The 16,909-nt window shown below is 41.6% G+C and overlaps 1 protein-coding gene across 1 annotated transcript in view; it reads left to right on the forward strand.

Annotated features, from left to right (window-relative positions):
- The window catches only part of LOC124594708 (PDF receptor-like), a 371,973-nt gene that overhangs the window by 184,969 nt on the left and 170,095 nt on the right, over nt 1–16,909 (forward strand). Inside the window, exons 4-5 of the mRNA XM_047133075.1 lie at nt 224–375; nt 14,818–14,921. Of these exons, the coding sequence (XP_046989031.1) occupies nt 224–375; nt 14,818–14,921 (256 nt within the window). The remainder of the gene's footprint in view (nt 1–223; nt 376–14,817; nt 14,922–16,909) is intronic.

Consider the following 16,909-nt stretch of genomic DNA (forward strand, 5'->3'; position numbering starts at 1 on the left):
GTGAATCAAATGTGTATTTTATACGAAGGAATTACTTGGTACAAGTTAAAGGTCAATAAATAAAATAAAAAAAGTATAATAGTCGTAACAAGTCATATAGGAAGGGAACTTTTATTAATACTGATGGGTAATGTTGCAGACGCTTCGTTAACGACCCTAGTGCCCCTCGCTAATTAATGTCTCTTGTGACCTTTCCATTCCCAGCGTTATGTTTTCGTTGCAGAGTTCGCCGTGCGGCGGTGCTCGCTGGAAGGGCGGTGGGAGGGCCGCGACCCTTCGTCCCCTCAGGGCTGGACCAACTACACGCCCTGCTACCTGCCGGAGACACTGCAGCTCATGCGGAGGCTCTACGCCGGCTCTGAGGCCGCCGCCAAGGTAGGCCAACTGATGATTCCGAAAAAGCAGTCACAGAGACATATACAGGCTCATATGGGACTACGCACCCACTGAATTATCACAAGTTTACACACTCAATCAAACACGCACAAAGAGCGTTCAGTAAAACACCACTTTGCAACAATGTCAGTATCAACACGAGATCACTGCGGAAGACTTCCATTAAAGCCAACGCATTTCAAGTTATTTTTCCTTCCGGAATGTCAAATATAGAAGTGCAACAAAGTAGGCTGCACCAAAGAGGCTTATCCTTTTTCACAATATTCGATGCTAATGAACGGAATGTCAAATGTACAAATACACCAAAGCAGGGTGTACCAAAGAGGCTTATCCCTTTTGACAATACTCGATACTGATGAACGGAAAGTCAAATGTGGAAATATAGCAAAGCAGGGTGTACCAAAAAGGCTTATCGTTTTTCGCAATACTCGATACTGATGAATGGAATGTTAAATGTGGTAATACAGCAAAGCAGGGTGTACCAAACAGGCGTATCTTTTTCGCAGTACTCAATGCTGATGAGTCAAACCTTTGAGACTCTCTCCTTGATAGTGTGCTAGTTCATTTTTGGAAGACAGTATAGTAGCTATTCTGCGAGACTTGAATTCGAAACGTTCTGTGATAAAAAACTGTGGAAAGATCAGCCACCGAACTTGAACAGGATGTCTTGCGACGTCCGCAACGACCAAACACAACGATCAAAATCGAACAAAATGAAAAAAAAAAGTTGGTAGAGCGTTTTACCGCGAAAGGCAAAGGTCTCGAGTTCGAGTCTCGGTCCGGCACACAGTTTTATTCTGCCAGGTAGTTTCATATCAGCTCACACTCCGCTGCAGATTGAAAATCTCATTATAGTTGTGGTGTCACTGCCAGACACCACACTTGCTAGGTGGTAGCCTTTAAATCGGCCGCGGTCCGTTGGTATACGTCGGACCCGCGTGTCGCCACTGTCAGTGATTGCAGACCGAGCGCCGCCACACGGCAGGTCTAGAAAGACTTCCTAGCACTCGTCCCAGTTGGACAGCCGACTTTGCTAGCGATGGTTCACTGACAAATTACGCTCTCATTTGCCGAGACGATAGTTAGTATAGCCTTCAGCTACGTCATTTGCTACGACCTAGCAAGGTCCCATTATCATTTGCTATTTATCTTGTGATGCATGTCCCGTCAGACCGATGTTCACCAATTATGGATTAAAGTTAAGTATTCCAACAGATACGTACTATTTTTGCTAGTCTCATATCCCTGACCTGTTCCAGACCTCACGCCATCCTGCGTGAGTTTAAACGCGTGCCTTTCGGCTACCCGTCACTGTGGATTGGCTGTCTTGCCAGTCCACAACAATAGTCATTTCCTTCTCTCTTCCACTCGCAAATTGAACGAGGGAACCACTGCCGTTGTATCGCTCTATACAAGCCCTAATTTCTCGTGTTTTATCTTAGCGGTCGCTAAGCGAAATGTACATTAGCGACAGTAGAATCGTTTTGCACTCAACTTCTCAGGTTCTCTAAACTTTTTCGAACGAAAGTGTTCCACGAAAAGGAAATTGTTTTCCATCCAGGGATTCCCATTTAAGTTGCTGAAGCATCTCCGTAGCAATTGCTTGTTGGTCATGCCTACTACTATCAAATCTAGCAGCCCGTCTCTGAATTGGCTCCATGTCTTTCTTTAATACGACCGGGTGGGTATCCCAAATACTCGAACAGTACTCGACAGTGGGGCGCCCTAGTATGATATACGCGGTCTTCTTTACCAGTGAACCATATGTTCCTAAATTACTCCCAACAAATTGAAGTCGATCTTTTGTCTTCGCTACTACAGTGCTTAGGCTTAATGACGTTACTGTGTCAAAAAGCGCACTACTGATGCTGTATTCGGTCATATTCGGTCAGTAAGGGGTCGCTTTCCCTATTCATCTGCATTAAGTTACATTTAGAGCTAGCTGACATTCATTACACCAATTAGAAATTTTGTCTAAATCATCTTGTATCCTCCTACACTCATTCAACTATAACACCGTCCCGTACAACACAGCATCATCAGCAAACAGCGACAGATTGCTGCTTACCCTCTCCGTCAGATCATTTTTGTGTTCAGAAAATAAGAGCTGTACCATGACAATTCCCTGGGTCATTCCTGACGATTCTCTAATCTCTGACAAACTTCCGCTGTCGGACACAGCATACTGGGTTGTGTTACTAAAGTAGTCGCCGAGCCTCTCATATATTTGTCATCCTACTCCGTATTCTTGCACCTTCGTTAATAGTTTGACGTGGTTCACGCTATCAAACGCTTTTCGGAAATCTAGGAATATGTACCTGTTGCCCTTCATCCACGATTCGCAGCATATCACGTCAGAATAGGGCAAGTCATGTGTCGCACGAGGGATGCTTTCGAAATCAGCGCTGATTTGTGGTCGGAAGGTTTTCCGTCTGAAGAAATGTATGTCCGAAGTGAGAATACGTTCAAGAATTCTACAGCAAACCGCTGTTACGAATATTGATCTGCAATTTTTCGTGTGCCTTCCTTTACCCTTCTTAAGTAAACGAGTCACCCTGATGGGTTTCCATAGTTATGTGGCAACAAATGTCTACGCACTGGTCATCCAGTTCCCACGGTGTTATGTGGTGATGATTCGATGGTACGGAGCTGGCTCTTGATATCCTCTCGGATGCGGGCTCATAACAGGTGAATACGGTGTCTAACGCACCAACTTGTAGTACTGTGGTGCTATTCTGGCCTTAAGACATGGAGTATTATCCTGCTGGATGATGTCAGCGTCGTCGCGGAAGACATCAAGCATGAAGGGATGCATATGGTCCGCATCAATGTCCACGTTGCCCACAGTTGTCGTGTTGCCTTCAATTACTACCACAGCTCGCTTGGAGGCCTAGGTGAAAGTCCTTTATTTATAAAGTTGCTCCTATGGGCCTGCGTGCGTAGCGCAGTGCGTATTTGGAATAGCCGTTCGGGTAGATGACGGCGTATGTGGCCACGACTATCTATCCGGTGTAACAGGAGGCGTGATTCATCCGACTAGATAACGCGTTACGATGTCGGCCATCTTGTGCCAACTGCAGTGGTAGCTGACGATGTCATTGGGGTCGTCTACTTGAGTGACCCGACGTTCAACAAAGTGTGGTGGACGTTGTGCTCCAGCACTAGAGCCCGTCGTCAGATCTGCTGGAAATGGCTGCCTGTCCTGTTTTACAGAGCAGACCAGCCTCAGATCACCGTGTTCTGTGAGGAAGCGCGGACGTCCATCACCTTGTTGCCTGGTGGAGGTTTCAGCTTTGATCAACCATTTTTCATAGACTCTGACGGCAGTGGTACCCCAGCAGGAACCAGCTTCGCCGTTTCCGAAATTGTAGTTCCCAGGCGGCGAAGCGTAACAGCCAGTCGTATCAGATTCCTTCACCTCAGTGGATTGCCACATTTTCGGTCCATATTGTAGCTAGAATAATCCCTCATTCGCCTCTACTTCGCTTATATAAATCCCATACCACGTCAAGGGGCTCTGCACCATTAGATAGCTTTCAACCTCTCGGCAGGCGGCGGTCATAATGTTTTTGCATATCAATGTATTTTGTAAATGAACGAAGAAGCATCGCAGTAATTTTTTCTTACACAAAGTACTACAAAATTGTTATAATCACGACAATCCTCCGATTTTGCAAGGGTATGTTTTTTACATGCATTCACATACAATATTAGAGTACACTGACGCTTAGCCCCAAAGGTTCCATGTACCAATGTTCAATGCTCTCTCCACCGGACGGACGGCAAACAGGCACACAACAGTCAAATTCATCCTGTATTTTGCGAATTTGTCTGGATTTACAACATTCAGCGCTAATGGTGTGCGTCGTCGCTTTCCACCGGAAGTTGTTGGAATCGGAAGCACGTACAGAGAGTCTTTCCCGGTCCGTAACTAAAAAAGAAAAAAAAAATCTGATACCGTAACAGCAGGCGACTTTGGAGGTCAACAATGCAATTCGACAACAGCACGGGCCTACCGTTATAGGAGAGTCAGATCGAATATCTCGATGCACGGCTGTAACTGGCTTGCACCTATTGGAACAAAGAACCAGAAATGCCTTGTTGTCACCTCGATTCGACGGTCATCAGGTAATGAGCGAGTTGAGCCAGGGAGAGCCCTGACAGCAACCACCTATTCCGGAAGCGGAGTACTCTCGATGTTTTGGCTCCAATTTATCCTAAGTTCTTATCTTCATTCATGTAAAACATACAGTCCGGTGAAACCGAATCAATTTTTCTGAAACACATTCTCGTTTCATTTCAAGATACTTTTGACTCGATTACAATTTTGCAGATGCAGCTGTCTCCACGATAGTCACGAAGTAAAACAATGTGCAGTGAGTATCGATCGAATCCTGTCCACCTTTTTGAATTGCCTCTACTTAGACTGACTCCTCCTGTTGTTACTCTTGACCACGGAGTTTCCAGCTTCCAGGAAATCGAACAGCAGAGGAAGGTCAAACGGCTTGCATCTGAACAGTGCTGTGCTTTTTTCCCTGAAACAAACATAGTGCAAAACACACACTTAATAGTCTCGGACGTGTAGCTAAAGATTTCACATAATATAAACTACTTCCTGAGAACTGTTACGTAACACTGGTAATTATGCATCAGCTACGTTTTTTTTATTACTTATTCAAAGAGTTTCGACGGTTAAACCACCGTCACGTGGAAGTCATCTCTTATATAATTCTACTTAGGCAGTATCTGTGCATTTTAATGACGTAGATGAATTTTATGTTCCAGTCCTTGTTAAGTAAGTAAAGTTCACTGTCATTCATTTAAATATCGCTATCTTCTTGAGAAAAAGAAAAGACAAATCCTACATCTGCCACAACAACACAGCAAATGCATATTGTCACCTTATTCATCCTTTGTTGGCTGTAAATAAATGATGTACGTAGTTAGTTTTAAATCTTTGAAGGAAATGTAATTTCATTGCATCGCGGTCACAACATTACGTTATTGTGGGACAGTGGAAGAAAAAATTGATTTACCGCGTCACAGTGCAGCACACTTGGCGTTCTTCTTGTAACATAGGAACTTTTAGTATTTTCAAATTACTTGGCACGAAAAAATGGTATTCGCTCTAGGTGATTTAACTAGCGCAAAATGGTAAGCTAATCGCACAGCTATCTCGAATTCTGCTGGAGGAAATCACCAGTTCATACCAACAAAAACAGTTAAAAAATGGTTCAGATGGCTCTGAGCACTATGGGACTTAACCTCTGAGGTCATTAGTCCCCTAGAACTTAGAAACACTTAAACCTAACTAACCTAAGGACAGCACACACATCCATGCCAGAGGCAGAATTCGAACCTGCGACCATAGCAGTCACGCGGTTCCCGACTGAAGCACCCAGAACCCCTCGGTCACCGCGGTTGGCAAAAAAAAAAATCAGTCTGTAAGAGATTTCTTCCCCCTTATGATGTTGGATTCACTGTCGAAATGCGCAGGGGATGAAATTAAAACCTGTCACTGACGCAGAATTACACTTTATTCATTTTTTCCAAAGTATATAAAGTTTTACACACGTCACCAAAGGTGAGATTTGCATGCCATCTTAGCACGGATGTCACTCGTCATCGCGTGTCTGGTGATACGTGATGCAGACAGACAGAACGATATGAACGGCGAAAATGACGGTTACCGTCTCACTCTAGTGCTAACTGATGGGTCTGTATTTCATTCCTCTGTAATGATGTTTATTTTCATTTAGAAAACATAGATATTTATCACAAGCGTCAGACTAACCATCAGTTTCATCCATGGAGGGTTATACTCATGAGTCAATGTGCGCGGCAGAAATGGGTAAAACATCTTCCACTCTCCTGAGTCCTTTCTGTACGACGGGATAAACACTTTTTTTTAAATTTATTCATTTCAGTCGCCCCACATAAAGGGGTAGGGGGGGGGGGGTAGGGAAGAGGCTGTCGCACTATTCTTGGGGTGCTCTTCAACTAAAAGATGTTAAAATGTGTAAATGAATTTTTTCATGGTTAAATGATTAAGATATAATGAGAAGTATATCTTTAGTTGATTATTATGAAAGGCAGACAGCGCTGGTGTAGCTGGTAGCGAGAAGGTGATGATGATTGTGGTGATGATAACCATGTTGCATCAGTGCAGTCTGTCCGAAGGTGCACCCTTCTGTGTGCACTGGGTACTTGCGGCCGTTGAAGAAGGTGTAATGGGACGGATAGATCAGTGTAAAGACACGTATATCGTGCGCAGGAATCACCTATCCCAATCGGAAAGAAATGTGCGACTGACATGCACTTATCCGCTGTTATTTTCTTGTGCTGCTTTGCTTACTACGTCTTACTGTGAAAAGTTTCAGTTTTTCCCACTCATTCAAGTTTGTCGTTGCGTTACCAACACGGCGAGTGTTCTAACGAAAAAGACATAAATGTAAAGAATATACAACACAGGCAGCAGAGATGATAGTCCTAAAATCAGTAGCCTCTTGCAAATACAGTTATCGGAAAAAGAATAGTGAAAATAACAATGAGCTGGATGTCAAAAGCACATTTCAGATAACAGAGGAGTACAGAAAGGAATGACATGAATACTTTCAAAGGATATCAGATGATCGATTACCTAAATTAATACACTAATACACATGGAGGGAAAGAAATATTGAGCGTCATCAGAAGACATGGAAAGATCAGTTGCAGTACGGTTGAAATTAGAGCAGGCAAGCATACCAACCAAAACTGGATATGATGCCACTTATCGCACAATTTCTAGTAGCTGGCTAATCCTGCGGACTCTATAGACATAGCATAATGAAATAATTGTAAAAAGTCCATCACAAATACTCACAAGCCGTAAGCATCAAAGGTAAATCAGAGCAAAATAAAATGTCCTCATTCATACTTCCGACTAATACTAGTTGACAATGAGGAGCAACACCGGGACCGTTGGCGTACCGAAACGATGGAAAATAAAACAGCCCTGAAATCATGCTTATAGATCAAATAAGTTTGACACACAGGCTCCAGGTGCTATCTGTGGCTGACAAAGTCCCTCATCCAGATGCAATCGCTTCTTCTGCTTCAGAGGAAATCTCTCAGGCTGCAAGATCCGTGCAGTCACAGACAGTGGGGTTGTTGGTAGCTGAGAGCTCTAATGTTAGGGGAGTCACGAGGCCCCATAGGGACAAGGCCTGCAGGGAGGGAAAGAAAGCCAATGTACACCCTGTGTGCGTACCGGCTGGAGTCATTCCAGACATGGAACAGATCCTACCGTTGCCATGAAGAGTACAGGGTGCCGCCAGCTGCAAATGGTGACTCACACCAATACCAATGATGTGTGTCGCTTCGGATTGCCAGAGATTCTCTCTTGTTTCGAGCAACTGTCAGAAGTGGTAAAGGCTGCCAGTCTTGCTTGCGAGATAAATGCAGAGCTGACGATTTGCAGCATAGTCGACAGGACCGATTGACATCTTCTGGCACAGAGCTGAATGGAGGGTCTCAATCAAAGGATCAAGCGGTTCTGCGATCCTGTAGGCTGCAGAGTCCTCGACTTACGCAGTAGGATGGTGGGGTTTCGGGTTCGGCTAAATAGGTCAGAAGGCCATTACACGCAAGAGGCGGCTATACGGGTAACAGGGTCTGTGTGGCATTGATTGGGCCGTTTCTTAGGTTAGAGGGTCTTGGGGAAATAGGAGAGGCCTTCAGTCTCAAAGGGCACAGGTCGAACACAGGAAGCACGTAGATCTAGGAACCATCGGTATAACATTTGTAAATAGCCGTAGCTGTGTTAAGAAAGTACCAGAGCTCCAAGCGCTAATAGAAAGCACTGATGCTGAAATCGTTGTAGGTACTGAAAACTGACTAAAATAGAAGATAAGTAAGCCGAAATTTTCGCGAAGGACCTAACGATGTTCGGAAAGGATAGGTGAAGTTTTTGTTGTTGCTTTAAGAAGTAGCGAAATTGAAGTAGATAGTTACTGTGAGCTAGTATGGGTAGAGATCATTCTGGGAAAGCGGAATAAAATAATAATTGGACCCTTTTACCGACCTTCCAAATAAGGTGATACAGTTACTGAAGTGTTCAAAGAAAACTTTCATTTCAAACTCTTGCCAGACTCATACAATAATAGTTGGTGGTGACTTCAATTTATCGTCGATATATTGGCAAGAATACATGTTTAAACTCGGGGTTAGAAACAAAACATCATCCCAACTTGTTCTAAGCGCATTATGTGAATACTGTGTCGAGCAGTGAGTTAATTAGGCCTCTAGAATAGTAAACGGTTGCGAAAACACACTTGACCTCTTGGCAGCAAATAATCCTTAGGTAATAACAAGCATCATAAAGAATACAGGGTTTAATGCAAATATGGTTGTCGTGGCGAGACTAAATACCATAACTCCCAAATCCGTCAAATTATATTTATTCAAAAAAGGAGACAAAAATTCGCTAGAAGCTTTCCAGAGAGAGGATCTCCACTTCTTCCAAATGAACAATGTAAGTGTAGACCAGATGTGGCCTGCATTCAAGAAAATAGTATCGACAGCAATTGAGAGATTTATACCAATTAGATAAACAAACAACGGAGCCGATCCCCAATGGTACACAAAACGGTTCAGAACACTACTTCAGAAACAACGAAAAAGACATGCCAAATTTAAAAGAGCACAAAACCCCAAGATAGGCGATCTTTTCCACTAGCTCAAAATTTTGCGCGGACTTCAGTGCAAGATGATTTTTACACAGCAAAGCTCTGTCTCGGAACCTGACAGAAAATACAAAATCTGGTCGTATGGAAAATATGTTAGCGGCAAGACGCAATCAATGTCTTCTCTGCGAAATAGCATTGGTAATACTGTCGATGACAGTGCTGTTAAAGTAGAGTTACTGGACACAGCCTTCCGAAATTCCACCAAAGAAGACTAAGTAAATATTGCAAAATACGAATCAAAAGCAGCTGGCAACACGAGTAACTTAGAAGTGTGTATTCTCGGAGTAGTGAAGCAACTTAAATCACTAAATAAAAGCAAGTCTTCTGGTCCAGACTGTATCCCAATTAGGTTCCTTTCAGAGTACACTGATGCAATAGCTCCATACTTAAGAATCATATACAGATCCTGGCTCGACGAAAGATCCGTACCCGTAGACCAAACAGTTGCTCACTTCACACCAATATTCAAGAAAGCCAAGAGGGGTAATCCACTAAATTACAGACCTTTTAACTAACGTCACTATGCAGCCGAATTTTGGAACATTATTGTGTTCGAACATTATGAATTACGTAGAAGAGAACGGTCTATTGACACGTAGTCAATGTGGATTTAGATAACACCAATCTTGTGAAATACAACTAAATCTTTACCACACGAAGTTTGAGTGCTTTCGACAAAGGATTTCAGATTGTTTCCGTATTACTGGGTTTCCATAAGGGTTTTGACTGGCTAGTAGTCAAATTGCGTGCTTATGGAATATCGTCTCAGCTATGCGACTGTATTTGTAGTTTTCTGCCAGAGAGGTCACACTTCCCAGTAATTGACGAAAGTCTTCGAGTGAAACGCAATTGATGTCTAGCGTTCCTCAAGATTGTGTTATGGGTCCGCTATTTGTTATCTACATACATGACTTAGAAGATTTAACAGTTCTACTAAAGAGACTATCTACACTACGCTTGTCCATCCGCTTTTTGAGCACTGCTACGAGATGTGGGATCCGTACCAGACAGGATTAACGGAGTACGTCAAGAAAGTCCAAAGAAGGGCAACATGGTTTGTATTATCGAGAAATATGGGAGAACGTGCCACATACATGACACAGGATTTGGAGTGGTCATAATTAAATGAAATGCGTTTCTCGTTGAGGCCGGATCTTGTCACAAAATTTCGATCATCAACTTCCGCTCCAAATGCGAAAATATTTTGTTGGCACAGACCGACATAAGGAGAAACTATAATTATAACAAAATGAGGGAAATCAGAGGTCGCACGGAAAGACCTAAGTGTTCGTTTTCTCAGAGCGCTGGTCGAGAGTGGAATAACAGAGAATGATGGTGAAGGTGGTTCGATGAATCCTCTGCCAAGCACTTAAAACTGATTTGCTGAATAGCCGTGTAGATGCAGATGAACTGCTTCCAGTTCTGTGTAGACACTGTAGCACCAGATGTTTGCCGTCCAAAGTCAGCAAATAGTGTGGGAAAATAAATCTCATTACGACATTTCTCGCGGTATCCACCTACTCTTCCCCAGAGTTTGGAGGCTGAAAGCGAAGACTTCCAGTATCTCTCTAGAGTGTTACGTGTCGGGACATAAACATATATTTTTGGATTATTTGTATTAAGCATCAGCCTACTATTTTGTTTTCCAGAAAAGGAAACTTTTAACAGACATCACGTTTCTTGATGTAGTTTTCCAGGAATTTGACCAAAGTCTGGAAATGTTTATGGATCGTCATAGGTATCGATGCACCTCCCACTGAAACTTGTGTCACAAGAATTCTAAGTGTCAGTGCTAATCTTGTCGCCAGTGGCGTCTGTATGTTCGATATTATCCTTCGGTGTTAGTGGCCCAACATGATGTACTGCTACTTCGAAATCATGTGTGAAGTTTTTAAAAAGAATCTTATTTGCCATCTTTACCTCTCTAACAACGCTCAAGAACGCATTAAGAGAAGTATAATCATTATCGAAGTACTCATTCTTCTCTCAACGATTCGGTCTTTGTCTCATCATAATAACGGCTGTGGCGGCAACAGATGCTGGCGTAGCGAACATCTTGTAGATTTACCTGTCTTACTCACTGCTATAGCGCGCGTCCTGCTGCAAGATGTTTGCCTACTATGGCTACAACCGGAGGGGTGAGTAGAGGACAACGAAAGAAGCGAACTAGCATAGGAAACATAGGCTGGGAAACCAGTGGGTACCCGATATGACGTAGGGATGGCGATTGCGACTGAAAGAAACGGTTTTGGTTATGTCGGTTTTTTCCTCTCCAGTTTAACCTGACTGTTAAAATCGCAGAAATAACCAGTCCCTGAAATAACCGACTCTCGGCTTTTTATTTCAATTATTTCCTCTAATAAAATTATAAATCGAACAAGGATTGTAAAATTTTGTGTTTCTCTGTTTCAAGATACAAAGAGTCAAGATATTTAATTAAATAGACAAATAAAAGAAAACGTAGTCTTTTCTTTAAAAGTGGTGAGTGATTGAAAACTGCAAAAAGGCATCAGCATTCATCTATTGTGTCTAATAATACGAACAGTCGATGGTAAAAGGTGAAAAATGGGTTTGAACTAATGTGTTTTTAAGAAGATGACTCTTCAGCATGTTGCACAATAAAATTTTTATTTTGATTTGTGCACTCAGACGCGATTCGCCTTTTTTACAAGGCATCCTCAACGGGTGTCCTGAAATATTACATGAGTTGTCAATTTTTACAGAAACGTTATGGGTCACATCTAGGTTGTAGATTTAAAAACGGTGCCTTAACGTTTTTTTATGAAATGGAAAGGTACTTACAGGTAACTTCTAATTCATTGCATGAAAGGAAACTGCTTTTCTCATCTGGCAACCAGGTGGACATCTTACAGTTCACTTTGAGTTCACTGTTTTCGTTACACATCACTGTAACTGCCGTTACTTTAATTCAGAGTTTCATTTGTTTTTCTCAGTTTTCTGCATTCAACTGTTTTGTGAATGTGTGTGTGTGTGGGTGTGTGTTTGTGTGTATTAGAGAGAGAGAGATTTTCTTAATAAAATAAAAATGATTTATTTTAGTTTTATTACTATTTTTATTCATTTATTTATTCTTAAAAATATTAATAATAATTATTATTATTATCATTGTAATATTTTCCTGTATATACTTATGAGAGGAATCAGATGTGTAATCATTTGTCGGGATTTCTGTCTATTATATGATCAGTCAGTGTAAACAGCGAGTTGTTAGTCACCTTTACTTGGTAGTTGTTTCTTTTTAGCCTTTGTTTTGTGTATATGATAATTTTTCCTGTATTGTTAGGAGATGTCTTTCATTATTGATTCGAATTATTTTCATATCATTTCTTCTTATAGTAGATTTGTGGTTATTTTCTCTCAAATTTTCGGCAAAAGTTGAGTGGCTTGTTCCATATTTCCATGCTCTGATATGTTCTTTGCACTGGGTGTCAAATGTTTTTCTGGCTTGTCTTATATACCTTCCATCACATGTGTTGCACTGCAGTTGGTATATTCCTGCTTTTTGGTAGATATCTGTGTTTTTTTATTATTTTTGGAATGGATTGTCTGTTTTCAATTCTATGTTTATCCCTTGTCTTTTGAAAATGTTTGTTATTTTGTGTGTGAGTTTGTGCTTGTATGTCATTGTGTAACATCTTGAATCTTCTCTCTGATTTTCCTGTATTATTTTTGTCGTTATTGATCTGTCAGTGTTTGTGCCTATTTGTGTAGTGTTTTGTTGTACTGTTATTTGTGGGTGTTTATGTACGGTGTTCACTAACTGTATTGGTTTTTAAATTTTTTTGTATAATTTCGTGACTAGACCCCTGTTGTACCCATTGTTTGTTGCTATTTGTGTGAGGATGTCTATTTCTTTCTGGTAATTTTCTGTGCGGAGTGGTACTGTGTTGAGTCTACAGAGCATGTATCTGAGTGCTGATTGTTGCTGTGAGTGTGGATAATTAGAAGTCGGATGTAGGATAGTATCAGTTGTTGTAGGTTTATGGTAGATTTCAAAGCTATGCTGATTGTTTTCTTCTTTAATGGTTATATCTAAAAACTTTATTTGGTTGCTCTGTTCTTTTTCCATTGTGAATCTTCTCTTTCTGTGAGTTGTGTTTATATCTGTATTCAACTGGTCAATTTTTACCTGCGGTTCACCTATTAAACAAAGGATGACATCTATGTATCTGACCTAATAAAGTATGTTGTAATTCGTTTTGGTAACATTTTTGAAAATTAAATTTTCTACGTGTTTTATGAAAATGTTTGTTATGGCACCTGATACTGGGGATCCCATTGGTAACCCATCTTCCTGTAAATAGTATTCATTATTTGAAATGAAAGTAGTCCTGTTCAGTTATCAGTTCCAGCGACTTGTATATTTCTTTCATGTGTTCATGTGGTAGCTGGCTGTTGTCCTTCACGTTTTGTTCTATAATATTTATTGTTTGTGCTATTGGAATGTTAGAGTAAATGTTTTCTATGTCAAAAGAGAGTAGAGCAGCTGTGTCTGGGATTTTATATCTTTTATAAGTTGTATTAACTGTGAGGTGTTCCTTATAGTTCTGTCATCTTCTGTTTTATAAATTTCTGTTAGTAATTTCAACATGTTTCCTGTAAGTTTGTACGTTTGATCTTTTTTGAAGTTGGCAGTGGGTCTTACTGGGATATTTGATTTACGGATTTTGATTGGCATCGGAGGGTGGGTGCTGTAGCATTGTTCTGTATTAATTTACCTTTTTCTCTGTTGCCCTGAGTGTAGTCTATATTTTTAACATATTCTTTATCTTGGTTTGAAATCTGTTTGTTAGGCCTGATTTCTATTTTTTAATGTTATATTGTGAAATGAACTATTGTGTTTTGTCAGTATATTGCTGTTTTTGCATAAGAAATACCTTATTTCCTTTGTCTGCTTTAGTGATAATGATGTTTCCATTTTGGAATTTCTTTCACAGAATTTTAAACACTCGGAAAACTCAGAAAGGAACTCCAAAATAAAAACATCATTATTACTAATGCACAATGTGCACTGCAGCACAAATAAGAACCTTAGGGAAGCATGTGGAAGTGTGTTCTCTTCCACTTGGACCTGTGCATGACTGCAGAAAGGGCCTGCGTTTCACCTTGCCGCCAAAAGTAACGAATGTCGCATGCAGTGGCTGCGATTGAAAACAAACGATATTTGTTCAATTGATGTATGTAACACTTGTTTTTCACGTTGTTCTGTCTCAATGTGTGTCTAATAATCTAATAAAAACTAGAAAATTTTAGAAAAATATATTTTAAGATTTACAGTCTCAAAGGGTTTCAGTCTGCACCCAGTAAACGCTCTGCGGTAGGTACGATGGAACGCTGGAGGGACGAGTTGCAATAGGACAAACCTGGTACATCAGTCGCTAAGCCTCCGGTCTGGTATTATGTTGGGCTGGGAGATGGAATGTGTAAGTACTGCACATGAAAATCCTGAATTGGTATCAGATAGTAACTGAGTTCTGTAGCACCTAATCACAGATGTGCGTATCACAACGGTTTCCTGCCAGCGCCGAAAACCCTTAAAACAGACACACACACACACACACACACACACACACACACACACACACACACACACATACACTGGTTGTAGTGTGTTCCGCCACTGGAGCGGCAGAAGTAGTCACTCATCTTCTGTGTCTGCACGTGCCCGCAGGTGAAGCTGGAAATCGCGGAGCGCACGCGCGCCCTCGAGATCGTCGGCTTCAGCGTCTCGCTGGCGGCCCTCCTAGTGGCTCTCGCCATCTTCTGCAGGTTCAGGTGGGTCTCCGTACGTTCTCATCACGTCTGACGCCTTACTAACATACCACGGGTAAGCCATAAAGTTCTACGACTACCGAGAAGCGGCGCTGCAAGCCATGGACTATGAAGTATTTGCCAATATATCATCTGAACGTCTCCTACCAACTGCTCTAAGACAAATTTTCGAAAACACAACTCACACTTTTCTCATTAAACAGCAGAATGTTTGTATACTGGGAAGATCATGTATGTATTCAATTTTGACTAAAATCAGTTGTAGAAAGTCATGGAGAATATAATATCTTCTGTGGATTATCAAACGCCCTTCGACTGGATCTTCAGATCAAAGTTATGGAAAATTTTAGGAAAGTATGGGATTCGTCAGCATTTAATAACATCAGTTCACAGTCCGTATGCCGATAATAATATCGAGATACGCGTCATCTCAAGCATTAGTTCAAACATCACTCAAGAAGGTAGGCAGGCAGGGATGTCCTTTATCGCCCACAATATTTAATAAATATGTAAATATAGACAACTTGTGTGTTTCCAGTATATGTAAAACCAATAAATGGCCAAAGAAAATGGAAGATTCCTACACACTGAGACGGACAGTTTTTAAGGCACTCGTTTTTTGCAGAGGAGCAGGTTCTCTTAGTGGATACGGTAAATAACATACGAATGGTTGTAATTAAAGGTTAGCTACTCACAGAGGTCCACTATGGGCTGTAATTGTTGACTGGGAGCGAAACTTCGTAGACATGCTAATCCGTTAATGCGAAACCGATTTACGCTGTAAAAATTAGTTCCAATTTTGGTGCAACTCTGGCGCTGTGAATGCAAGAAAGAGTATAGAATTGTTTTCACGTCTAATGAATTGGGGACGGGGCTTTGGCAGAAAATGTCAAACCAATCGAGAAGGCCTAAAGCTGATTTTATTGCTGACAGCTGCTTTCAGCATTTGATCTATGTGAACATTGCAGACATCAACCAGATGCTGCACAGCGCCACATTTGCACGTAGTGGCCAAAATTGGAACTAACTTTTTTCCAGTGTAAAACAGTTACTCTTTATCTTCTCAACATATCTATCATGTTTCACTCCCATGCGATAATTACAGACCACCCTGCACAACCATGGTTATAACTGCCCAGTACAGCAAGCTGCATGGCCGTTATGTACAGTGTGTTACAAAAAGGTACGGCCAAACTTTCAGGAAACATTCCTCACACACAAAGAAAGAAAATATGTTATGTGGACATGTGCCCGGAAACGCTTACTTTCGATGTTAGAACTCATTTTATTACTTATATTCAAATCACATTAATCATGGAATGGAAACACACAGCAACAGAACGTACCAGCCTGACTTCAAACACTTTGTTACAGGAAATGTTCAAAATGTCCTCCGTTAGCGAGGATACATGCATCCACCCTCCGTCGCATGGAATCCCTGCTGCGCTGATGCAGCCCTGGAGAGTGGGGTATTGTATCACAGCCGTCCACAATATGAGCACGAAGAGTCGCTACATTTGGTACCGGGATTGCGTAGACAAGAGCTTTCAAATGCCATGTGGCTTGAGGTCAGGAGAGCGCGGAGGCCATGGAATTGGTCCGCCTCTACCAATCCATCGGTCACCGAATCTGTTGTTGAGAAGCGTACGAACACTTCGACTGAAATGTGCAGGAGCTCCATCGTGCATGAACCACATGTTGTGTCGTACTTGTAAAGGTACATGTTCTAGTAGCACAAGTAGAGTATCCCGTATGAAATCATGATAACGTGCTCCATTGGGCGTAGGTGGAAGAACATGGGGCCCAATCAAGACATCACCAACAATGCCTGCCCAAACGTTCACAGAAAATCTGTGTTGATAACGTGATTGCACAAGTGCGTGCGGATTCTCGTCAGCCCACACATGTTGATTGTGAAAATTTACAATTTGATCACGTTGGAATGAAGCCTCATCCGTAAAGAGAACATTTGCACTGAAACGAGGATTGAA

The sequence above is a fragment of the Schistocerca americana genome, chromosome 2 (genome assembly GCF_021461395.2).
Source record: "Schistocerca americana isolate TAMUIC-IGC-003095 chromosome 2, iqSchAmer2.1, whole genome shotgun sequence".
In the NCBI taxonomy this organism is placed as follows: domain Eukaryota; kingdom Metazoa; phylum Arthropoda; class Insecta; order Orthoptera; family Acrididae; genus Schistocerca; species Schistocerca americana.